The sequence below is a fragment of the Leopardus geoffroyi genome, chromosome C1 (genome assembly GCF_018350155.1).
Source record: "Leopardus geoffroyi isolate Oge1 chromosome C1, O.geoffroyi_Oge1_pat1.0, whole genome shotgun sequence".
NCBI classification, from domain to species: Eukaryota; Metazoa; Chordata; class Mammalia; order Carnivora; family Felidae; genus Leopardus; species Leopardus geoffroyi.
The window spans coordinates 129,073,330-129,099,370 of record NC_059328.1 but is presented as its reverse complement, the minus strand read 5'-3'; the positions used below and the strand labels follow the sequence as shown (position 1 = coordinate 129,099,370).

General features: G+C 36.0%; 1 protein-coding gene across 2 annotated transcripts in view; it reads right to left on the bottom strand.

The window, feature by feature from the left end:
- The window catches only part of THSD7B (thrombospondin type 1 domain containing 7B), a 1,583,569-nt gene that overhangs the window by 180,214 nt on the left and 1,377,314 nt on the right, over positions 1-26,041 (bottom strand). For both annotated transcript variants that reach the window (XM_045479666.1, XM_045479668.1), the window contains one exon: positions 12,440-12,618. In XM_045479666.1, the coding sequence (XP_045335622.1) occupies positions 12,440-12,618 (179 nt within the window). The remainder of the gene's footprint in view (positions 1-12,439; positions 12,619-26,041) is intronic.

Sequence of the window (26,041 nt, the reverse complement as noted above, 5' to 3'; positions counted from 1 at the left end):
GTGTCAAGGAAGGGACAGGCAATTCATATCCTCATAGGGAAAATATTAAGTCATTTTTCTTAACACACGAGAGACTTTCAGATATTCAATTACAGACATTAATTTTTCCATCTTAAAATGCTTCCATCTTAAAATGCTTAAAAATGTTACTTAAAACTAATTATACTCTTATCAAATTCAATGTCAAAAAGAGTAAAATTAAGAGTATACAGTGGACATTTTAGTTCATTCCTCAAAATACATTCTACCCCAGGTGATTCTCTGGTGTAAGAAAGAGTTCCTTCTCAACTGATATACATTAGCATCCGAAAATGTAATCTACAGTCCAACAGCTTTGCCACCATCTGGGAGCTTGTTAAAATCACAGTCCCTATCCCCTGGGAAGACAACCGCCTGCATTTTAGCAAGATATGTCACATGATTCACATGCACATGAAAGCACTGCCCTACCACCAGGGTCTCTTAGGTGGATTTCACGTGTGTATTAGACACTGAATCTAGGGTCTCAGACCATTCACTCTTGCCACAGACAAATTCCAACGCATATTCCAGCTTGACAGATGAATATTACTGTTTTTTATATGTACTGTGAAGTTTAAAAAATTAAAGGTTGGAAAATATTTGATTGAGCTAATCAAGTTCATCCCATGACTCCTTCCAGAGATGGCGTAAGAATGGACATAAAATCCAACTTCAGCCAATGAAGCATGAGGCAGTCTTTTAGGGGAGTGAACGAGGCTCTGGGAAAATTTTGTTGTTCCTAAGATGCCCCCAAAGGACACTCTCTTATTCTTCTGATCATTGCTGTAACAGGAGGCTATGCCTGAAACTGCTGATGGCAGTTCCTAACATCCTGAGGATTAAATCAACACAGAAGATGAGAGAGAGAAATTAAGAACAACTATGTTCTTGATAACACTGCTGAGTCACAGAATCAATCAATCCTAGAGCATGCATTACCATTGGATTTCTTATTACAGGAGGTAATGGATTTTCCTATTTTTTTAACGCCAATTTAGTTTGAGGTTTCTGTTAGTTGCAAATCATCCTAATATAGAGAAGGAATGGATAATTTTGCTGATTGTGTCCAAATTTCTTCATGCATTTTCAAAGGTAAAGCAGTCCTGATGCTATAAGCATCTAGAGCATTATCATCTATAATTTCAATCTATCCAACCACTCACTTGAGCTTCCAAGAAGGCAAGTTCCCAGTGGAAAGTGAGCAGTAAAGTTTCAATGAGCATTATTGAGGTTTCCTCTGGGCATATCATTTATTCCAAGTGTTTGCTGAATGAATGAGTGAGTGAATGAATGAATAATGGCACAGATGTACAGAATTAAAATTGCTCTCTAACACATTTATAATTACTTTGAATTCCATTTTATTTTTACCTCTTCTCTTTTTGAAAGCTACCAGGTCTCATTAAAAATTACTATTGCCAAGAAGTCCCTGTCAATATCATACACTTAACATAATTTTGTCTGCTACATTTCTATAGCTCTCCTCCCAATGTCATTAATTATATGGCATGGAAATACTCAATATTTAAATAACACAGAGTGTAATATATTAACTACCATATCATACCACTCCAAACCATGGGTCCATGCGATATCTTTTATTTTTCTGTGTATTCAGGGGTATTTGCACAGCCAGCAGTTATGTCCCCTCATGCCTAAGGAAAAGGGAGTTTCACAGAGTCCATATATTCATTTAAGTCATCTCCCAAAAGAGGTCACTTCCTCATGGTAAGGCCATTTCCCTTTAGCAGTACAGGGAGATTATCAGAAGGGAGTGTTTCAGGCCAGAGTATCCTTTATTTGTTTTCCTAATAGAATAATGACCATGTAGTACACATCCGTGTCCCTGATATTTCTCACTGCATTTCTCCATGAATATCCCAGCTTCCTGGCCCTTCAGGTCTGATAAAACTTGGGCATAGATTTTCCAAGTCTCCTCGAGTTCCAAAGCGCTTCAGCTTTTGTGGTCACCATGGTTTCTGGCTTAATAACACACCTCTTGTTGAAGAAGCACTTCTTATTTTCTTCCCTAGTGTTGCTTCCTGCACTTAACTATAATTCTTGTTTTTGAATCCTATATCTCAGGCTCTGTTTCTGGGAGAACCTAACCTAAAACACTGTTATCACTTTTCAAGGTGCTTATCTAGAACCAGGCAGTATATCTGTTTTAGGGGTGGCATGGAGAGGCAGCCAAAAGTTAAAAACAAGAATAAATGAGGAAACCATATAGTGGGAAAAGGAGAACCAAGGAAGGGTAAATGGGAGGAGCAAGGGTAAATAGGGTAAGTAGGTAAAACATTTAGAAGGTGAATTTGAGCAAAGATTTAAAAACACAGAAATACTATGCATATGTCAAATGTCTTTTTAAAGGAATAAAATGTAAAATTTTGGACCAACAATGGCTTAAATACAACTGTGTTCTCTTGCTCCAAAACAGAGCAAAGCAACAGCAATTTCACTCTGTTATTACCATTTTGGTTTATGACACATGGAACCTACTGGCCCCCATTTGACACACAGTACATTGGAGAATTGCTTCAATTCAAACTTTTCTAATATTGCTACTCAAATCAATTTACCTTCAGTTCCAAGGGTAACAAGATTGTTGTCTATTAGGGTGGAAGATAGTTTTGAACAACCCTTCTGCTATTAGAGAATATTCTTTTGAGACAGACTTTGCAATTGGTTCCATACTTTCATGCTTTCAGCACAGGTAATAAGCACAGTGTCCCTTACTTTGCCATCTAAGAGAAAGATTTCTCTTCAGGAAAGATAGCTACACCTCCAATCAGCCTTGGATGGTCTATATTTAAATAGCAGTGGAGCAGGATTGTAAACCAGCATAGAGGGAATTTGGGGAGTAGCTTCCAGGGAAAAGGCAATAGAGTAAATCCAAACATCTACCTTCATTAAAGAATGTTTGGTAACTTGTAAGTTGAGTCAATTTTTGTTAAAAGGCAGCACGTTAGACAGCCCCTTGACTTAGCTGATCAGCCTGAAAATGTGACTTCTCACTGTCTACAAGAAAGCACTGTATGAGGCCTGTTGGGGAAGATGAAACACAGGAGTGGCTCCTTCCTCCTAACTCATAAGCAGTTTCCTTGGCCTGAGTGATTTGCTGACTTGAAAAGGACTCTGAGCTGGGAGACATGTGGTAGGGGCAGGATCATTAAATATCTTATAAACTATAGTAGAGTTTGCACGTTACCCCAAAGGTAGCAAGAGACCCATGAAAGGTTTTATTTATGACCAGATTTGTGATTTAGAAAGTTCGCTGGGGTTGCTGTGTGAGGAATTGAGTGGAGGGGAAGAGAGGAGAGATTAGAGACAGCGGAAAGGTAATGGTTATAATGGCTGTTTTAGTAGACAAGTGAGCAGAATTCAGCCACAAGGGAGTGATCCTACACTTGTTCTCTTTAAGAAGACTTGGGGGTAGACACCAGTCACTGATATTCTGTCAAAGAGCACATGCGGAGATAAACATTTAATGTATCCATTAAATGGATACATTTTTGATTAGTATCAGACTAATCTGATTTTTAAATGAAAGTTTTTAAATGAAAAATGAAAACCAGGTAGAAGTTACCCTTTTGTAAGAGATACTTACATGTATAAAGGAAATCTCCACTTGTAAGAGTGCCTCATTCTCTGTACCAGGAAAGGGGGGGGCGGTGACTCAATCTCTAGAAACTCTGATCAATGGAGAAGACAGCAACTTAAATATGTATAACAACTTTGTGTTTACTGCACTTTTCCTGGTAGCCTGCCATAACTGACTCCCCAGTCCCAATATCTTCTTGGTCTTTAGCTCAAGATTGTATTTAAGGTGATGACTTCTGGCCATTTCAGGGAGTTACTCAGTATATCTAAGGTCACTCCCATGTATACAGGAAGTATATGGTTACTCAACTTTTGTTTTTGTCATATTAATCTGTCCCATATGATTTTAATTCTTCGACTAGCCAGAAGAATCTTGAAAGGTAAAGTAAAAATTTCTCCTCCTCAACAACAGTGTTGGAAATGTGAATGGTAGTTCTACTTGGTGAAAGGAAGGTAGTAAGAAAGCTGTAGCGCCAAAGGGCCACCTGAGATGTTGATAATGTAGGATTTCTTGACATTGGTGGTAACTGAATGAAAAGGTTCACTATGAAAATCCATAGAGCTCTACCCAGAATGATTTGGCTATCTTTCTGTTGTACTCTTTCATAAAAATGTTTTTAAAAAATAAAGATCCAAAGAATCACAAATTCATAGGAGATTAGTCACAAATATGTAAAAAGCTATGTTTCCGTTTACCACCAAAAAAAAAAAAAAAAATGCAGTGCTGAACAGGATGTTTAGCAATAAAATAGACTTTCCATATAGGAAACAGTGACAGTAGCTTTTACTATGTATCTAAGCTGAGTTACTACTACCAAAATATTTGACTACAAATGTTCAAGTAGCTAAATGTAAAAAGAGAAACAATCTGCATAACTTAGTTCTAAAAGGCAATATGGTATAGGTAAAAGCAAATGCGAGTTGTTAACAGAAATTATGTGTTAGAGACTAAGGAAAAATAATTCTACCTAACATTTTTCAAGCACATACTGTATGCCCAAAGAGATAGAAAGTTTGTATTTTCATTTTCTATTAATTAATACATATGAGGTAGTTGGCATTATTATACCCATTTGACATTTTATGAAACTGAGACTCAGTAAGGTTAAATAATTTTCTCCTATTCCCACAGCTAGGAGATGACAGGGCAGCTTTTTACCTCATACCTGATAGTCTCTTTCATCTCCTACATACATCAGGGTGGATTTGGGCAAGTCATTACACCTCTGTAAGCCTCAGTCTCCCCTTCTATGAAATAGGAGGGTTCTCCCAAGTCTGCTTTTAGTACCAAACAAATAGTGGTTGTCTTAACTGTTTGGATTAGGAAGGGCAGCCTTGCAGAGAAAGGCAACTGCAGAGAAAATCTTTTCCAGAACTGATCTCACCAGAAATGGCAGCCTCAGTGGCAAGAATCTCAGTTCTGGCAGTATTCACCCACTTACTTGCCTGACCTAAAGAACTAGCAAAAACAAACCTTTGTTAACAAATACACATTCTTGAATCCCTTTAACTGTGTAGACTACAGTCTCCAGAGCAGGGTCCTGGGAAACTTTTTAAAACACCCTCCACTCCCATGGTGATTGTTCTATTCTTATGATCAATAAAGGCTATGAAAACAATGAACTCTGGATTTCAGAAGATTTAGATAAACTTCTCAGGGAGACCATTTTTATCTTGACTCTTAAGTCACACAGAAAAAAAAAAAAAAAAGAAAAAATCATGATTCAACAAATGCTTTTCTGTAGGGATTTATCACAAGATCCAGCCAGGATCTAGGTAACTTGTGTTCTGGGATATTGGGATAAAGCTTGAAAAATCTAAAGGGTACAAACTTTAGTAGGTAAGCCCTGAAGATTTAATGCATGGTGATTATAATCAATACTCTATTACAAACTTTAAAGTCGTTAAGAGATTAGATCATAATTGTTCCTACCACAAAAAGGAAATGATAACTATGTGACATGAGAGATATGTTAGTTAATGCCTTGATAATCACTGCAATATATAAATGTACCAAATCAGCATATCGTATGTCTTCAACTTATACAATGTTACATGTCAATTATATCTTTAAAAAAAAACCTGGAGAATTAGCATGCCATTAAAAAACAGATATTCAGCAAGTTCGTAAGTTCAACTTAACATTCTAAAAAGTATGTTTAATATAACCAAATCTGGTGGTTAAAGTCAAAAGCATATTCCTTCAATGCCTGAAAAAAATGAAAAACCAAAGAAAGAGCGAAGTTTCCATTCTGTATTTAAAGCTTAAATGACAGAATGATTCATAAAAACTTAAAAAGTATGTTCTGCCACTATTTTTTAGAAAAATACTTGAGAACTTCTACTTTAAGTACTTGGTTAAGAAGACAGTTTTCTAAAATTGCAAACACAGACCATGTGATTTCCTATTAAAACTGACTTATCCAAAGTAGTATTTCAGGACTTCAGGAATTAAGGAGCTAAGGAGGTGTGGGAACACAGTGAAAGAGTTACAAAGACAAAATTTGACAAAATTTACCTGCTTCATAATTTAATAGCTGTCTGCAGCCAATCCTGAAATTCCTGCCTAGGGACAGTATAGGGGCTAAGGGCAAGCTGCCCTAAGATGGGCCATTTTGGCATGAAGATTACTTCAAGCTGAAAGCAATCAAGACCCTATGGGCTCAAAGAAACGTTGGCACCTCCCTTAACTACAGAAGAATCTCAACTGGAGTTCTTTCCCAAAATAGTGGTTATTCACAGAGATAAGTTTTATCTGGGTGATCCATCCACATGGCAGGGCAAACATCTAATTATCAAACATTTGCTCCTTTTATCACCCCATGAATTGCACTCCTTTCCCCTAAAGTCCCACACTCCCACCCCATTCTCTTTAGTTCGGGATGACTTGTATACCTCATTTTGCCTGTCTTTGGAATTTCCACATCTGTGTGCATCTCCCATTCATGCACTGTTAAATTTGATTTTCTCATGTTAATCTGTCCCATGTCAGTTCCAGTCTTAGTCCAGCTGGAAGGACCCTTGAAGAAGACATGAATTCTTGCCCCCAGGCAACAGCACTGGGGACATTTACCAAGCCAGCCTAATAAAGAACATTCTAGAAGTACCTAAGAATATCTTGAACAACTGAAAGTGATTTTGAATATTTTCAGAGTAGCAATGCCTAATATTAAAACACAGTAAAACACAAGACAAAATGGACAACAGGTAAAGGAAAATTTCTTTCATGAGTTATTCTGGCAGCTCTCAAAAATGATCAAAAGTCCAAAAGATTGTAACAACTTAGGGGGTATTACTTTGGAATGATCAATAATAGTTTATGTGGAGACATCAATGTGGGGGGAGAGAAATCTCTTAAGAAAAAACAATTTTGGGGGGATGCAGGTGGCTCAGTTAGGCATCCACTCCTTGGTTTTGGCTCAGGTCATGATCTCATTGTTCCTGGGTTCGAGCCCTGCTTGGGATTCTCTCTGCCTCTCTGTCTCTGCCCCTCTCTTGCTGTCTCTGTCTCTCTCTCAAAATAAACAAACTTAAAAAATAACGAGAACACCAATTTTTCTTGGAAATGATGACAGGGCAAGAACAGAGAAGAAAAATTGCATCTCCTCTGGGCTCAGCTCAGTGACATATCACAACTTGAGAGCAGTCTGGATTGGCAGACAGGCATAAAGGATAAAAAAATGGAAGAACGCTAGCCCTTACGAGCCATTCCATGCTGCCTCTGAGATGGGGTGCCGTATACCTGAGTTTTGGAATAATGAGTACTATGTAGGGGAGAGGTGAAATGTTCTAGGAATATCTGCCCTATTAAATCCTCCAAAATAACCCTGAGGAATGAATCACTGTTTCTCTTGATTTATGGCATATGATATTTCCTACTTAAAACAAGATTTCATCAAAGGTGCAAACACCAACACCACACAAGAATGGTATACCTGAATGTACTTAATTATGGATAAGCTTGGGCTGCCTTCCATATTAATACTCAAGAACAAGACTTCTTACTCCATTACAGTCTGGGTCTCCTGCGAACATAGTAAGTCCAAAGTGAGCAAGACACTGCCAGGAATGATTTGGACTAGCCTAGGATGAGTGGGAGTTGGCCTGGTCAAAAAGAAGCAAGAAGCCAAAACTGGTTAAGCCAAATTAAAGCTCAAGTGTAGCCATATTTTCCTGATAAACAGACATTCAGATAGAATGACAGTTATCCTATTCCCACATCATAACCTGCTACTGTTAATTAATGAAGCAGTATTTAAAAGGAGCATAAGCTATTTATCTATAGAAACCTTTTTTTTTTTCATCTTAAAAGGTCTTCTAAGGAAGAAATATTCATGTGAAAATATTTCTATGTTTCTTTGGAAAGAAAACATTCTTCAAAATATTATTACACTGCTGTGAAAAATAAAATGCACTGTAACTCTATTTCCAAATTTAGATCCCTCCTCTTTGGTGAGACAACACACCTTTAAAATGGCGATTGTTTCTAGAAAACACATTTATTTTATATCCTCTCATTCAGTTGCAAACATAATGAAAACTCTTTTAAAATTGTATTTAAGTAGATAGCATGTATTTTAAGAAGTATAGGTAATGAATCATAATGTATGATTTTTTTTTTTTTGCCCATACATACTGTGAACACACAGATTTGCAACCTATAAACAAGATATAATTTCCTAGAACACTCTTGCCTTCAGTCATGTGAAGAACTCTTAAGGGGAAATGTAAGTCCAGTAGAGCTCTAACTTCCCCATACTTAATCTTCTATTAAGGAGACTTTCAAAAGAAAAAATAACAAAAGTATACAGTATAAGTAATTCAAGACATTACAGACTATAAAAAATTAAAATATATTATGTATTTTATTATACACAGGAGAGTCAAAGTATCTGCCAGCTGACCTGATAATCCAATAAACCATTTACAAAGTTTCTGCCTTGATTAGAGTTTTGGGTAAACTCTATGCTGGAGCTGCAGGGTCACAAATATACTTAGTAGAAAGCTATTCAAGTAATGCTGTCGCTTTGGCACTTCTAGAGAGAAAGCTCTCATGTTGATAGGTTTGTTTACAAGGGAGGCTTTTTATGAGAGATTATAAAAATTGATTCCACTAATAGATTCAGAACAGTTTATGAACTTGTGTACATAACAGCAAACCTTTATTATTATTTTTTTTTAATCACAGAGTTATGTTTTAATAGGGATTCCACATCCAGGAGTTTTCAGAGGAATCTTGAAAAAATTCAGGCAATAATAGTTTGGAGGTTCTTATTTCTTTCTTCTAGAAGGGCTAATATTTTTGAGTATTTGAATGACACATTGTAGCAAAGAGATCAGGATTCTAACATTTTTTGTATGGAACTAGCTACCTACTCAACCACAAGATTGTGACCTGAGTCAAAGTGGGACGCTTAACTGAGCCACCTAGGCTCCCTGAGAAGCCTTCTTTTAAAATAAAGAATCCAGTAAATATAATTTGACAATACACAAGGTAGTGCACTAGTGGCTGGAATGAGTTACACAGTAGAAAGACTTTGCCCTCAAAAGACCTCCCATTCTAAATGAAGGAGAGGAATGAATAAGCATATGTAGGTATGCTGATATTTACATAGGCATATGTATTATATATACACCAAGTTGTATATGTTTATATATATTCATATATATATTTATGTTTATATATATATATACACACACACACACATATATATATATATATATATATACACACACACACACACATATATATATATATATATATATATATATATATATACACACACACATATATGAAGTATATGTTGGGCTCAATCTGACATATACAGAATTTTCCTCTTGCGTAAGTACTAAAGATAGGTGCCTCTCTTACCACTAAACTTTGGTTATTATTTTTAAGCTCTTATGTGAATAGAGGAGGAAGTATAACCTGGTTCTAAAAACAGTAAAATAAATCCAAACATGAAAACCAACTGGAAGGTAGACAAATAACCTAAGGCCAGTAGTAAAAATGAACTTTACCAAAAAGCCTTACTATACCTCTAACTAGATCATACTTCCTCAAATAGTGATCTTTTCTAAAGAAGACTTGCCATAAATAATAGAAGTTGGAGAATATTTACTCAACAATGAAAATTCCTGTCAATTTATATTCAGATGAGTTAAGAAAATATGGCTAACTTCAAAAATATTTCTATATATTATATAATGCGCATACACACATACACATACACACACAGGGGTGCTATCATATTTAAGAGTAAATATGTAATAAAGTCAGCAAGATCGCTTTCCACAAATCTACTTACAGGTAAAAGTATGCTTGCTTTAGAAAAGGAATTGCTCTGAGGAGAATTTTTTCTCCATTTAGGATTTTTTACAGCAGTATTTCCCCTTGCTGTTAACAGACTTGCAAGTGAGAGGGAAGACATATTACATGTTGCCTGGACCAATTAACTTAGGTTAAAATATAGAGTATGGATTAGGGTGAAGTTTTTCAATTCAAGTTGAATTAAGCCACATACATACTAACTATCTGAAACTTCTTTATAGCAGCATATATGCCACACTATATTTGATTTCTTGTCATTCAATCCCAGGATTCATTTCTGAGTGTAACAAATGAACATCTTTGGAATGCTAAAATTCCCTTCTTGAGCTTGAGTTAGAAACACCTCTTGCAGACAGGCCCACCTTCACTTAATTTTCGCTTATGGAATTTATCTAAATTATTCTTAAAGTTGGGCTTATTATTTTAAAAAAATATATATATATATATATTTATTTTGAGAGAGAGAGAGAGAGAGAGAGAGAGAGAGAGAGAGAGACAGAAGCCTCAGAGAAAGAGGGAGACAGAGAATCTCAAGCAGGCTCTGTGTTGTTAGTGCAGAGCCTCAGGTGGGGCTTGATCTCACCAGCCATGAGATCAGAACCTGAGCAGGAACCAAGAATTGGATGCCTAATTGGCTGAGCCACCTAGGCACCTCTGGGCTTTTTTTTTTTTTTTTTTTTTTTAGCTTGTACTACACTTCTTAAAGTTACCAGTCTTGTATGTCAATTAAGCATTTTGAACAAGTTTCCCTTAAGTCACAACAGGTTTACAAGTACTTTTATCTTATCTTATTCATACTCTCAAATTTGATAGACACACTTCTACACATTTGCCTTTGCACAGTGGAAATACAGTCTTAAAGTCTGCATTCCAATGAAGTTCCTTTAATCCCCTGATAATTTCTTAGTTTATAAAATTAGCATATTGAAATTAGTGTTTAACACTAGTGTTATGAAGGCTTAGCTTCCATAGATAGTTTTGAGAAATAATAAGAATTGCCATGCATTTTTTACAGCTCTGTAGTTATTTTCCATTCTAAATGCCTGGAAAATCCCCTAGGGAGTGTCACATAGTCCTCATACATAAAATTCACTTGAAAAATCTCCTTGTAATCATAAACCTGTATTATACCTTTCTTTGTACTAAAGTAAGGCTGATCTCCTTATGCCATCTCTGCTATGATTATTTCCCTCCTGTTTTTATTACTCATATATCTTAATCTTCCCTTCACCAAACTACTGTTCATGTGGAGTTTTTGGGTTTGTTTTGTTTTCGCAACCTCTATGTTAATTTTATGATCTTCTGCTTTGTCTTCCCCAATAGGTTTACAATAGCTTTGAGAGAAGAAACTATGGTCGCTATTTTATGATATAACCTTAAAAAACAAGACTAGAATACTGTTATCTTACAACAGAACTATTTTTGGATGGAATGGTAATTTTTCACTTTTCAGTGAGTTATGGGTCTTTTAGCAAAACTTAGGAAAAAATAGCTAAAGATACTGGCCTCAACTTGACAAATGACACCTACTTATATGCATGCTATTCAAATTAATTAAGAATAAACATAGATTTCCCTTCTATTAAACAATCTGTATGAAAAACCTAATCAAAAGGGGGTTCATAGCACAGAAAATTAATAGAATTAGTAACAGAACCTTGTGTACCTATTCTGTTAAAATACATGCATGATCACAAAGGATATAACTACACATATAAGACAACCTTCACCAGTTTAAGAATAAAGAATTTTCAACTATCACCATCTTGTGCTCCTCTTATTCAATTGATTAAACACGTATGTATCAGTCCTAATCTAATAACCATTATGCATCATGGGAGAAATCTGAGGTCTTTATTATAATTCTTAACTAAATCTTAGACTGTTATATGGGTAAAGCCAACTAACATACTCTAATCAACTTTGCTTAGGATGACAATTTTATTAGATGTCCATATGGAAGCATATCCTTTGGTGTTCCATTTATGAAAATAGCTTTGACTTTTTGGGAAATAGAGAAATAGCTCAGAAAAGACATGAAAATCTGGAAACTTTGGTAACATTGAGAAGAAAGGAAAATTAGATCAAGAGTTAGGTGAAGGAAAATAGAATCACATTTTTGGAGTACATGTATGAGACCACTAACTATACTTACTTCCATAAAGTAACTGACATTCTCCCAGATTATTTATATTTAAATACATATATACACACATCGCTTTTATAACATTAATCAAATTATGCTTCAAAAACATTTAAAAATCAAGAGGATTTAATTTTTGTAAACGTTATTATTTCTAGTAATACCAGGTTGGTCTCTACCTAGGAGTGGGCAAGTCTTTTATTACTAACTGTTATATTACTTCATGTCCTCCTTACCCCTCTCCTGAACTACTTGCAACATGATAATGACTCTGATTTCAACAAGAAATTATCAAGTGGATAATTTTTAGCTCCGTGTTGTTGTTGCTGCTTCAGGCACTTTACCTGATTCTTGAGATCCAATTTGGGACATGGGCGACCTCCATTGTAAGGTTTTTCTTTTAGCCATTTGGACCGAATTCGCACTCCAATCCCACAAGATGAACTGCAAGACCCCCAACTAGACCAGTCACTTAACTTGCAATCAAAGGGGCATGGGATGACACATTCTTCTTGAATATAACCTGAAAGAAAAAGATTTAAGGGAGGAAAGTCTGGTCAAAATGTACTGATAAAGTTTACTTTCTTTTTCCAGTATCATAGCTCAGATTGTTCAATAATATCACTGCAATGGTTTCAGTGATTTTCTACTCAAACAGACCATCATTTTAAGAGATAAATACATATACTTACATCTGCATTTCAAATCTGTGCCATCTAACACTTGATAGCCAATTCTGGGAGGGGAGTAAAGAAAAGTTCACAGTCCTGCTCTCTGTGATGAAGAAATAAAGTGGTTCAGGGCAAATGATGGCACCATATCCTCTCACTGACCCTTGTGTTCTATAATTCCCCAACTCCCCATCTGGGATCAGGGTGCATAAGAGAGTCCATTTTTCTTAGTGTCTTTCATCTGCCAAGCTTTCACTAATAGAGCTCTTGATTCTCACTTCCTAGTAGTGTGGCTTGGGGGTGGGAGGAGGACAGAGAGTGGACAACACAATAGCAAGAGCAGGGTATTATTAAAAGAGCAACTATAGGAACAACGAAAGGTTGAATGATGAGATTAGACTGCAATCAAGAGACATGGGTGGAAGTGCACAGGCAGATGTTCTAGCTTACCTGGCCTTGCTCTTGTCCCCAGTCCACTTCTTACTACAGTCTTTCTCTGGAGGATCTCATTACTTAACTATCACCTCTACTGATCACTACCAAACATATATTTACAATTCTAATCTCCCTACTAACTTTGTAAGACCTACTGATACATTCTAATTGGATGGCCAATTATCTCCAAATTCAACGTATCTAAAACTGAGGCCAATTTCCTTGAAAAACATGTTACTTCTCTTGTATTATTCATTTTAACTAAGTGCATCATATCTGATCCCTGTACCCTGGTGTGCATGCCTATATAATTTCATCCCTTTGAGTGTGGGCAGGACCTGTGAATGTAACAGGAAACCACTCCCATGATTAGGCTATGGTATGTGGCAAAAAGAAAGAGAATTCACTGATAATAATACATCAAATTAGTTGTTTTTGAGATGATCAAAAAGGAGATTGAAAGTTTGGCCCAATACGGTGGCATGAGATGACCCTGAATTCACCTCCTCCATGGAAACACCAAATTTACACCTATTTATATAGCAATTCCTCCTGAAGAACTGTGGGCTGACTTAACAACTTCTGCACAACAAAACAGACAACATAGAGAATGGCAAGAGAGATGGCAACATGGTAATTAAAGAAACCCCAAACCCAACACTGTTAATTACGATAGTATGGAGGGGCCACAAGTAGGTTTGTCTACCTGGGGCACAGAAAAAAACCAAACAAGCCATGGTTTAAAAGAGCAACTAAAATAAAAAGGAGCCAGGCTTAGATCTCTGCCAAACAAAGCTGCTGAAATTCTTTCCAGGTTGGAGGGGCTAGAGAGCATCACAGTTTACATTTCCTCTCCATCTTGACAACATAGACAGAAGCAGGGTCCAGGCATCCTAGTCACCCTGCCACCTCAGCAACCCCCTGGACACCCAGCCCACAATAGCTCCACAAAAAAGGCCACAGTTTAAAAGAGCAACTTGGATGGCTCAGTCCTTTAAGTGTCCGACTTGAGCTCAGGTCATGATGTCACAGCTCATGAGTTCAAGCCCCCATCAGGCTCTGTGCTGACAGCTCAGAGCCTGGAGCCTGCTTCCGATTCTGTTTTCCCCTCTCTCTTTGCCCCTCCCCTGATCATGCTCTGTCTCTGTCTCAAAAATAAACATTAAAAGAAGGAAATTTAAAAGTACAACTTGGACATAAAGGTTGCAGGCCTAGAACTCTGCTCAATAGTGGGAGAGCTGCTGGAACTCTAAGTCATAGGGCCTGTTGAATGCCACAGTTTATGTTCTCCCTCTATCTTGGTAGTGTGGACAAAAAATAGGATCCAGGCACTATACCTTGCCTACTGCCTCAGTGAGACCCTTGCCCCTAAACAACACTAGCCCCAGCCAGCTGTCCCACCAAGGAGGCTCCAGGACAGCTCATACCTGGTCAGCACTGGTCAGCACTCACTGCAGCTCTAGCCATCTTACCAAGGAGACACATGCACAAAGCACCCCCAAACACTCCAGGTCTGTACCACTCAGGTTCCAGACAACTTGGCAGGGCAACCCCTTGTGGAGTGCTTGGCAACACCTGGCCCATTCCTGTCTCAGCTCCAGCCACCCTTCCAGGATGCCTTGGTGTGGAGTACCCCGGGACACAAAACCCATGCCCATAAAGGCTGTAGGCATCCTACCAGGGTGCCCCTTTGTGCAGACTGCCCTAGGACACCCAAGCTTGCATCCACTTCAGCTTCAGCTATCTTGCCAGGGCAGCCCCAGCACATAGAACCCAGGACCCCTGCATGCAGCAGGCACAGCTCCATCCATCCAGCCAAAATCATCAGACATACCTCTAGTTTAGGTGAATAGCTCTTCTGCCTAACTGATACTAATAAAAAGTCAAGCAAAATGGGGAGACAGAAGAATATGCTCCAAATGAAAAAAAACAAAAAGAAACCTCAAAAAATGAAATGACATGGAAATGAACAATATGCCTGATGAAGAGTTCAAAGTAATGGTCATAAAGATGCTCACCAGACTAGAGAAAAGAATGGATGAACCCAGTGAGAACTTCAAGAGAAAGAAAACAAACAAAAAATCAGAGTTGAAGAATACTACAATAACTTAAATGAAAAATACACTAAAGGGCATCAACAGAGAACTAGAGGACACAGAAAAATGATTCAATGATCTGGAAGACCAGGTAATGAAGAGTGACCAATCTGAATAGTAAAAGACACACAAAAAAAGTGAGGATAGGTTAAAGGATCTTTTATACAACATCATGCAAATAAACATTTGCATTATATGGGGTCCCAGAAGGATAAATGAGAATAAAAGGTGCAGAAATCTTATTTGAAGAAATAATAGCTGAAAATTTCCCTAATCTGGAGAAGAAGAGACATCCAGTTTGAGGAAGCACAAAAGTCCTCAAACGATGAACCCAAGGAGGGCCACATCACATTACATAATAGTGAAAATGGCAAAGATTAAAGGTAAAGAGAATTTTAAAAGCAGCAAGAGAGAAACAACTGTTACGCACAGGGTAATCCTCATAAGGCTATCAGTTGATTTTGCAGCAGGAACTTGGCAGGCCAAAAAAGAGTCGCATGATATATTCAAAGTGTTAAAAGGAAACAAACAAAAGAAAATCTATACTCAAGAATACTATCCAACAAGATCATCATTCAGAATTAAAGGAGAGATAAGAGTTTTCCAAACAAAAATCAAAAAGCAGTAAACTTGCCTTAAAAGAAATGTTAAAGTAACTTCTTTTATTGGAGACAAAAGGCCATAAACAGAAAAAAAAAAAAAAAAAGAATGGAGGTTAAAAAAAAGATGTAAAATATGACAACATATACATGAAGTAGGGAGGGGAAAGTAAAAATGTTCTTTTAGAATGTGTTCAAACTTAAGTGACCACCAACTTAATATGGATTGCTATATATTTAGGATGTTAAAAATGCTATATATTTAGGATGTCATGGTAACCACAAACCAAAAACCTATAACAGATACACAAAAAATAAAGAGAAAGAAGGCCAAACATAGGACAACAGAAAGTCATCAATCACAGGAAGAAAGGAACACAGCAGTACATTAGTAACCAGAAAATAAGAAAATGGCAATAAGTATATCACTATCAATAATTATTCCCAATGGAAATGGGCTAAATGCTGTAGTCAAAAGATATAAATTAACAAAATAAATGAAAAGCAAGCTCCATCTATATGCTACCTATAAGAGACTCACTATAGACCTAAAGACACACACAAACTAAAAGGGAGAAAAAAAAGATATTCTATGCAAATTGAAGTGGAAAAAATCTGGCATGGCAAAACCTATATTAGACAAAATAGACTTTAAAGCAAAGACTTTTTCAAGAGACAAAGAAGAGCACTAAATAATGATACAGGAATCAATCCAGTAATTAGATAATGGTACAAATCTATGCACCCAACATTGGAGCACCCAAATACATAAAGCAACTATTTGAAGATCTAAAAGTAGATGCTGACAATACAACAACAGTAGGAGACTTTAACATGCCACTTACATCAATTCATAGATAATCCAGGCGGAAAAATCAATAAACAGTAGGTTTGAATGACACATTAGACTAGATGGACATAAGATACATACAGAAAATTCCACCCAAAACAACACAATGAATTGTTTTCAAAGGCCAATTGAACATTCTTCAGGATAGATCACATGTGAGGTCACAAAGCAGGTCCCAATAAATTTAGGAAGACTGAAATCATACCAAGCATCTTTTCCGACCACAATGGTATGCAACTACAAACCAATTATTAGAAAAAGACTGGGGAAAAAAGAACACAAACACATGGAAGCTAAATAACATGCTACTGAACAACCAATGGGTCAGTGGAGATATCACATCAATGGAGGAATTTTAAAAAGTACCTGACACAAATGAAAACACAATGCAATGATCCCCAAACTTTCCAATATAGCAAAAGGTGTTCTAAGAGGGAAATTTGTAGTGATACAGGCCTACCTCAAGAAACAAAAAATCCCCAACAATCTAATCTTATGCCTAAAGGAGCTAGAAAAAGAACAAAGCAAGCCTAAAGTTAGAAGGAAGGAAATAAAAATAAGAACAGAAATAAATTAGAGAAAAAAAAATAGAAAATTAAATGAAACCAGGAGCTAGTTCTTTGGAAAGATAAACAAAATTGGTGAAATTTGGCAAGATTAAAAAAAAGAGAGAGAGACAAGACCCCCAAATAAACAGAATCAGAAAAGAGGGAATGACAACTGACACCACAAATACACCAAGGATTATAAGAGACTACTATGAAAAAATTATAGGCCAACAAATTGGAAAAACTAGAAGAAATGGGTACATGTCCAGAAACATACTATCTTTCAGAACTACATTAGAAAGAAATTGAAAACCTGAACAGATTGATTACTAGGAACAAAATTAAATCAGTAATAAAAAAAAAAAAAAAAAATTCCTAGCAGACCAAAGTCCAAGACCAGATGTATTCACAGGTAAATTCTACCAAACATTTAAAGAAGAGTTAATACCTATTCTCCTCAAATTACTACAAAAAAATAAAAGAGGAAGTAAAGATTCCATATGCATTTTGCAAGGCCAGCATCATCTTGATACGAAAAGCAGACAAAGACACTGCAAAAAATATAATAAATATATAAATAAAGAAACAAACTATGGGACAATATCCCAATAAAAATAGATGCAAAAATCCTCAACAAAATATTAAGAAACTGAATTCAATAATACATTAAAAGGAACATTTACCACGATCCAGTGGTATTTATTCCAGGGATGTGAGGATGGTTCAAAAGCCACAAATTAATGAATGTGATACACCACATCAACAAAACAAAGGATGAAAATAAGATCATCTCAATATATACAGAAGAAGACCTAGACCAAGTTCAACATCCATTCATGATAAAAACTCTCAACAAAATGATTTTAGGGGAACATACCTCAACACATTATGATCATATATGACAAAGCCATCATTAACATCATACTCAATTGTGGAAGACAGAACATTTCTGTAACATCAGGAACAGAGACCAGGATGTCCTTCTTACCACCTTTATTTAACATGGTACTAGAAATCCTAGTCACAGCAGTTGGACAAAAATAGTAGACATCTAAATTGGTGAGAAAACACAAAACCGTTACTAATGGCAGATGACATGGTATTATGCAAATAAAATCCTAAAGAAGGGAAAAAAAACCTATTAGAATACATGAATCCAGTGTAGTCGCAGAATACAAAATACACAGAAATCTGCTGCTTCTATACACGAAAAGCAAAGTAGCAGAAAGAGAAATTAGCACTCCTATTTACAACTGCACCAAAATGAATAAAATACCTAAGAATAAACTGAACCAAGGAGAAATATATAAGGTGAAATACTTATACTCTGAAAGCTATAAAATGCTGATGAATGAAACTGAAGAAGCCACAGACAAATTGAAAGATATCCCCATGCTCATGGACTGGAAGAACCAATATTGTTAAAATGTTTATACTACCTCAAGCAATGGACAGATTTAATGCAATCCCTATCAAAACACCAATAGCATTTTTCACAATATCTAACAAATACTAAAATTTGTATGGGACCACAAATGACTAGCCACATTGCCAAAAGCACTCTTAAGAACAAAGAAAAAAGCTGTAGGTGTAACAGTCCCAGATTTCAAGATTTACTACAAAGCTCTAATAATCAAAACAGTATGGTACCAGCACAAAAAGAGACACCTATCCATAAAATAAAATAGGAGGCACAAAAATAAAGTAATGCTTATATGGTCGATTATTCTATGACAAAGAAAGTAAAAATATACAACGGGGAAAAGATGGCTTTTCAACAAATGGTTATGGGAAACTGGAAAACTATATGCAAAAGAATGAAACAGGACCACTTTCTTACACCATATACAAAAAGAAACAAAATGGTTTGAAGACCTAATGTGAGACCAGAAACCATAAAATTCCTAAAAGAAAACATAGGCAGTAATTTCTGAGACACTGACCTTAACTACATTTTTCTAGCCATGTCTCCTTAGTCAAGGGAAACCAAAGCAAAAATAAACTTTTGGGACTATAACAAATTAAAAAAAAAAAAAAAAAAAAAAAAAAAACCAAACTTTTGCACAGCAAAGGAACCAACAAAGCAAAAAGGCAACCTACTGATTGTGAGAAGATATTTGCAAATAATATGACTATAAAGGGTTAATATCCAAACTATATGAAGAACCTCTACAACACAAGAAAAAATAATCCAATTAAAACATGAGCAAAAGACTTGAATAGACATTTTTCCAAAGAAGACATACAGATGGCCAACAGACACATAAAAAATGCTCAACATCATTCATCATCAGAGAAATGCAAATGAAAACCACAATAAGCTATCAAATCACACCTGTAAGAATGGCTAGTATCAAAAGGACAAGTAATAACAAGTGTTGTCAAGGATGTGGAGAAAAAGTACCCTCATGCATCACTGGTGGGAATATAAATTGGTGATGCCACTGCGGAGAACAGTATGGGGTTTCCTCAAAAAATTAAAAACTGAAATACCATATCATCCAGTAATCCCACTACTGGGTATTTACTCAAGGAAAACAAAAACACTAATTGGAAAAGACATATGCACCCCTGTTTATAGCTGCATTATTTCAAATAGCTGAAATACAGAAGCAACCCATGTGCCTGCCCATTGATTGATGAATAAAGAAGTGGTATATGTATAATGGGATACTGCTCAGCAATATCTAAAAAAAGAATGAGATCTTTCCATCTATGACAATATGGATAGATCTAGAAGTATTGTTCTAAATCAAGTAAGTCAGGCAAAGACAAATACCATAGGATTTCACTTGTATGTAGAATCTAAAAACCAAACACATAAAATGGGCAGAAATAGACCCATAAATACAGATAACAAACCAACGGTTACCATAGGGGAGGGTGATGAAAGGATGGACAAAATGAATGAACGGTTGGGAGGTATGGGCTTCTAGTTATGGGATGTGTAAGTCATGGGGAAGAACATTACAGAATAGGGAATTCAGTAAATAGTATTTTAATAGCATTGTATGGTGATAGATGGTACCTACACTTGCGAAGATAATGTGAGATACAGAGTTGTTGAACCAGTGTTGTGTACATGAACATAATGTAACCTTGTATATTAACTTTATTTCAATAATAGTAAAAGAAAAGGACACAATGTCCATGATAGAACATTAGGTGCGACACTACTACCACCACCACCACAACAAAGAAGGGAGGAGATTATTTGGAGTGGGCTTGACTTAATGAGATGAAAACCCTCATAAGAGTATCTGGGATATTTTTGTGGAGGAAGAGATTTTCTGTTGGCCTTAAAGATGCAAACAGCTGTGGATAAAAGGCCTGGGTAGTGGCCACACTGCAGGGACTGAAAGCACCCTCCAGGATCTGAGGGCAGCCTCTGGCTGTCAACCAGTAAGAAAGCAGGGACCTCAGCCCTACAGTGCATGTAGATGAATTGTGCCAAGAATTCCAAGGGAGCTTGGAAGAAGAGCTTTCCCCAGTCAAGCGTCTGATGAGACCCTAGCCTTGGTCTCCATCTTAACTATAGCCTCTTGAGACTCTTAAGCAGAGAACCTAAGAAAGTCATTCCTGTACTCTTGACTCATGGAGACAGAGATAATAAATGTTTTGAGCTGTTAAGTCTGTGATAATTTATGCAATTGAAAATTAACATATCATCCCCAATGAAAATTTGTTATCTTAGACCTTCCTCTGTCATTGTATACATATATTAAGAAGTGTACTAAGTTCCAATTGTTGAAATATCCCAAATACATCCTTTACTCTTAAATTCCTTTGTCAGACCTTGGTTCAAGATCTTACCGTTTCTGGCCCAGAATACTACAATATTCTCTACACTTTTCCCTAATCATTCCCTTTTATTACTGGTCACTCTGAAGAAAAAGTTACTTTTCTAAAAGAAATAACTTATGCTACTCCTACTTTTAAAACCTTTGCTGATTCTTCATTTGCTTGAAAATAAACTGCCAAATACTTTGCAAAATCTTTAAGATTCTTTACAAGCCACTCTAAACAAAGGATTTCAACTCTAGCTGTAAAATATATTTCCCCTGCCCAGGACATACTGCAGATCAGAAATGTCACAGATTGAGACCTAGAGAAATATGCAGGGGAGTCTACTGTGCAGTCAAGGCTGAGGGCCACCTCTGTAACTCATTCTTTTGCCCTTCCCTCCCCTGAATTGTGAAATCTGTCCACATAGACTAATTCCTTTTCTCCAGTAATCTCTATGCTTTTCCTCATGAAAAAATGTTCTCTTACCAGCTTAGCCTCCCACTTGCATTACATCGGGCACTCTTTTGCCAACAGCATCAACCACCTGGCGCCACTGTTCTTCTGCCCGCCAGTCTGGCAAAACTTCAGACCTAGACTGGTCCAACTGTTTTCCTACTCTGCTTAACCCTGGACTACCAGGCAGAGAAGAAGAAAATGCTAATTGTATGCTTGTGACCCTGCAGTGTGTGGTATCCATCTTCAGTCAACCATGTTCTCACACTGACTGGAGGTTCTTCTGAGGTTCCTATCTCTCCCATTCCATATTACAGCTTGTTTACGCCTTCTCCATGTCCTCAAACTTTCAAGATCTCATCTCTTCTTTACCGGCAAAAATAGAAATAAGAACTCCTTCAATTTTCTGTGAATATGTCTGTATGGATTCCCTTATTTTTCTTCTCTCTTCATATGATAATGGAAAAGGCATTCATTTTCCTATATAGGGCACATTTTTACCACTCAAGTTCTCTATAAGCTCTTTCAAGACCTTGTTTCCTTGACTGTATTCCTCCCTTCTCCCCATATCTGTTTTTCTATGTGTTTGCATAAATATATACTATATACCTACTTTAAGTTACATATATCATTTTATATATATAGTTATAGATATGAAATATATAGATATTTTTAAGTTCTATTTCTCCTCCATTAATATTAGAATGGTTTTACATTCCCCAAATAATACTCACTGACAAGACAGAGTACAACAAACATCTAGGGATCATCAGAAAGGATCCTTGTGAGGTTAAGGAAAATCACTCTGAGATTATTAAAAGACTAATTTTCTCTACTGTTTTACATAACTTTAATTCTACTATCCTTTGCTAAGAGCTTTGAGTATTAATTTAGTATTAGGTACATAACAAATACTAATATAAGATTATAGACACCATAAGCATTACTTGATTTTATAGAGAACCTGAGTCACAAAAGGATTCCATTTGCTACTTAAAGGAAACAGCAGGAGGGGCACCTGGGTGGCTCAGTTGGTTAAGGGCCCAACTTCGGCTCAGGTCATGATCTCACAGTTTGTGAGTTCGAGCTCCTTGTCGGGCTTTGTGCTGACAGCTCAGAGCCTGGAGCCTGCTTCTGATTCTGTCTCCTTCTCTCTCTGCCCCTCCCCACTTGTGCTCTGCCTCTCAGAAATAAATAAATGTAAAAAAATTTTTTTTAAATATAAAAAAAAGAAAACAGCAGGACTAGTAATTAAGTGGAATTAATTTTCCTGGCATACAAGTTTCAAATATAAAATTCCAGGAGACTTTATATAAATAACTTCTAGATATTTTAGTGACTATATAGATCCCATTTTAAAGATGATTTTGAATTATATGCCCTTTTAATTCAATGAGATTTTTAAATCATTTTCACCTACACTTGTGTGATGAAGGATTTGGAGAGCCTCTAGCAACATTTTTTTTTCTTTCTTTCACCCAAAGACATAAACCCAGAGGATCTCTGTGAAAGTCAAGGTCATAAATTCAATAAGTATAAAATAATTTTGAAATTAAACAGGATTAAGCAACAGTGACATTTATTTTTCAGAAAAGTTATTTTCATGCTAGAGTATACCCCAAAGGAAAGCCCATAGTAAGAACCATTAATAATTGCATATTCTTATACCTATCTCATAATTGAAAGGATTAGTTTTACCCACATACTTAGAGTTTTTGGCAACAGAATATGATCAAATATGACTACGTACAAGGTTAACCTGCCATAGGAGAATTCCAATTCCTGACTATGGAACTTCACTAATGTTTTAAAAACTCATTTACATAAAATATACCACAGAATAGCTTCACTGGCAACATTCATAAATCTAAATCCAATTGCTGTGAAAGAAGCAGTTTTTCTGCCAAAAATATTTTACACCACAATTTATATGCAGAGTACATTGCTTGGACCATCAGATTACTTGGCCAAGGGATGCTTCACATTCCATTTTAGTTACCCATATGCATATAAAGCTAGGGATGAATTAGTGATTACAGAATTACCAATAGAGCATATATCGAATGTTGTGACTTTGTAAAGTACAAACATTACACATAATAGGTGTCCAAAAAGTATTGTTGATATTATGGAAAAAGAGGAGCTGAATAGGACCCATTAATAGTACCTCTATCTATATTATAACTAAAGGAATTTATTTAATAACTTAAACATCCAATGGGACTGAAGCCCAGAAACCTGAAATGACTTTTCTATCAATATTACTAATCACAAATTTTGCTGTTTAGGTAAGTACAGTGAACATAGGTGAAAATACAGCTCTCTGAATCAGGTCATCTGACTGATGAAACTACTTCCTAATTCATTACCTACTGTGCATTTGTTTCCTCCATCATTCAAGTGGTAACACATCCCCTACCCACCCCCCAAAACAACAACAACAACAACAAGATCAGTTTTTGGAGGATGTAAAATATTGAGGATATTAAGTCTGAGGAAATAACCTAGATCAATTTACTTGTATTTTCCTATTGTATAAAATAACAGCAAACATTTTAACTAGAAAGTGTGTGTTCTATTTACTGACACTTGGCTAAAATAATGAGAACACAGTTCTAACAGTAAGACAGGGAAAAAAAAAATTCTGATCCTCTTTTCCTCACTTCCAAGTGAGGATCTGGGAGCACCTTATGAGTTAAAATGAGATCATTTCTTAATATTTAATGATTTACTATTTCAATTTACACATTTTAGTACTACTACTTATCTAATAATATACCATACTGAGAAGTATCTGATGACTTGAGTCAAAGTAGTTTAAAGTATTTGTTTAGGAGAGGTGTGCAGAAAACTGGAGGCAAATGTTTTGTCCATGTCATAAGAAAAACAACTTGAGAAATTGGATCAATACTTTGCCATTGTTCTCAGGGGAAGAACTGACTATATTAAACATTTAAAATCTCAATCCATTAGTGTGTGGAAAGGTAGGTCAAACTCCATAAGATTACCAGCTTGCTTTGGTGAATTTTATTTTGGTCTAGGAATACCACTCCTAAATAGCAGTTACGTTCTTTCAAAGATGGTTACAACTTTGTTTAGGTGTCTGTAGAGCCTGAGACAGGAAAGTTGGAAAGCCCTGGAATTATCATCATCTGTTTTCTTTTAAATTCTGAGTTATTAAAACAAAGTTTCCAAAAGTACTCTCTACTACCAGAAAAATATCTTTATTGCATAGGACTTTTTAGGACATTAGCATAGCCTCTTTTATGTTAAACCTTATAAAATGATGGTTGATGAAATTGCAAATAACAAAGTATATTCTTTGGACCGACAGCCTAATCAGATACCTGGAATATAGCAGATTTAGAAGTTATACAAAGTTTAAATACTCACATTGACAAAAGAGTTTTCCTAGATTCTTTAAACTGAAATATTTCATTGCATAATTACTTATTAAATTTTATTACATCTACCAAAAAAAAAAAAAAGTCATTTAAGTATCAACTAGTTTCTATAATCAAAAATATAATTTACCGATTTGCTTTATTTTAGATGTAGATGCACTATGCAAAGTCATGAAGACCAAAAACTTCATTTTACAGACTGGTCAGAAATAGAAAGGGAACTCAAACCCAGACTTGACTGAGATACTTAGCTCACTAGCAAACAGAAAAAGAAATCATTATATGGCCCCAGAATGCTCTCTTTAATGCTGGAGTAATATAGTAGAAAGTCAACCCTGCCCTTAAATTCATATTTTGGAAGACTTCAGTCTTACAAATGAGAAAAAGAAGGCATATAATTAACTACTTAAATTATAAGATACGAATACTATATGCCAATTTTAACATACTATAAGGTAACACAGATGCATATTCTAGCTTTACTTTTTAAATAATTCACGTGAACATATTTATTGGCATAATTTGTGGTAGACACAGGTTTTGGACTAATTGCTGGAGATGGTCCACTTGCCATAACTAAATGTATCAATTTAATCAATCAACCAAATCATATAAAGAACCAATCTTTTAAATTGATTTGTCCGGGCAATTTAATCAAGATGGTCTCTCTAGTTGTTCACACAGAGTTTCACATGAACAATCTTGCACCAAGTTCCTCCAAGCAGGCAAAAGAGATGTTTTACTCTCAAAATACATGGAGGAAATTAAGGACAAATGGAACACCGGACACAGAACAATTTGGACTGTTGAATTAGGGCAGTATATACTAAAGGGGTTTTCTATCAATACTGCAAATATGTGCTGTTAAAATTCGTGACTGAATGCTTTAACCACATAATAAAGTTGGCAGCTGAAATCCTACAAAGATACACAGATTATTAACAAACTAGTATTACTAACTCGTAGAACTGTGCCTGCAAGAGACAGTATGAAGTCATGTCATTACACCTCCTTGCTCTGAAAACTCTTGACTTGAATCACACTAAACTTCTCTATATTTCCTTTACAAAATCCTTCAAGCTGATCTGAGAGGGTGCCTCGTAT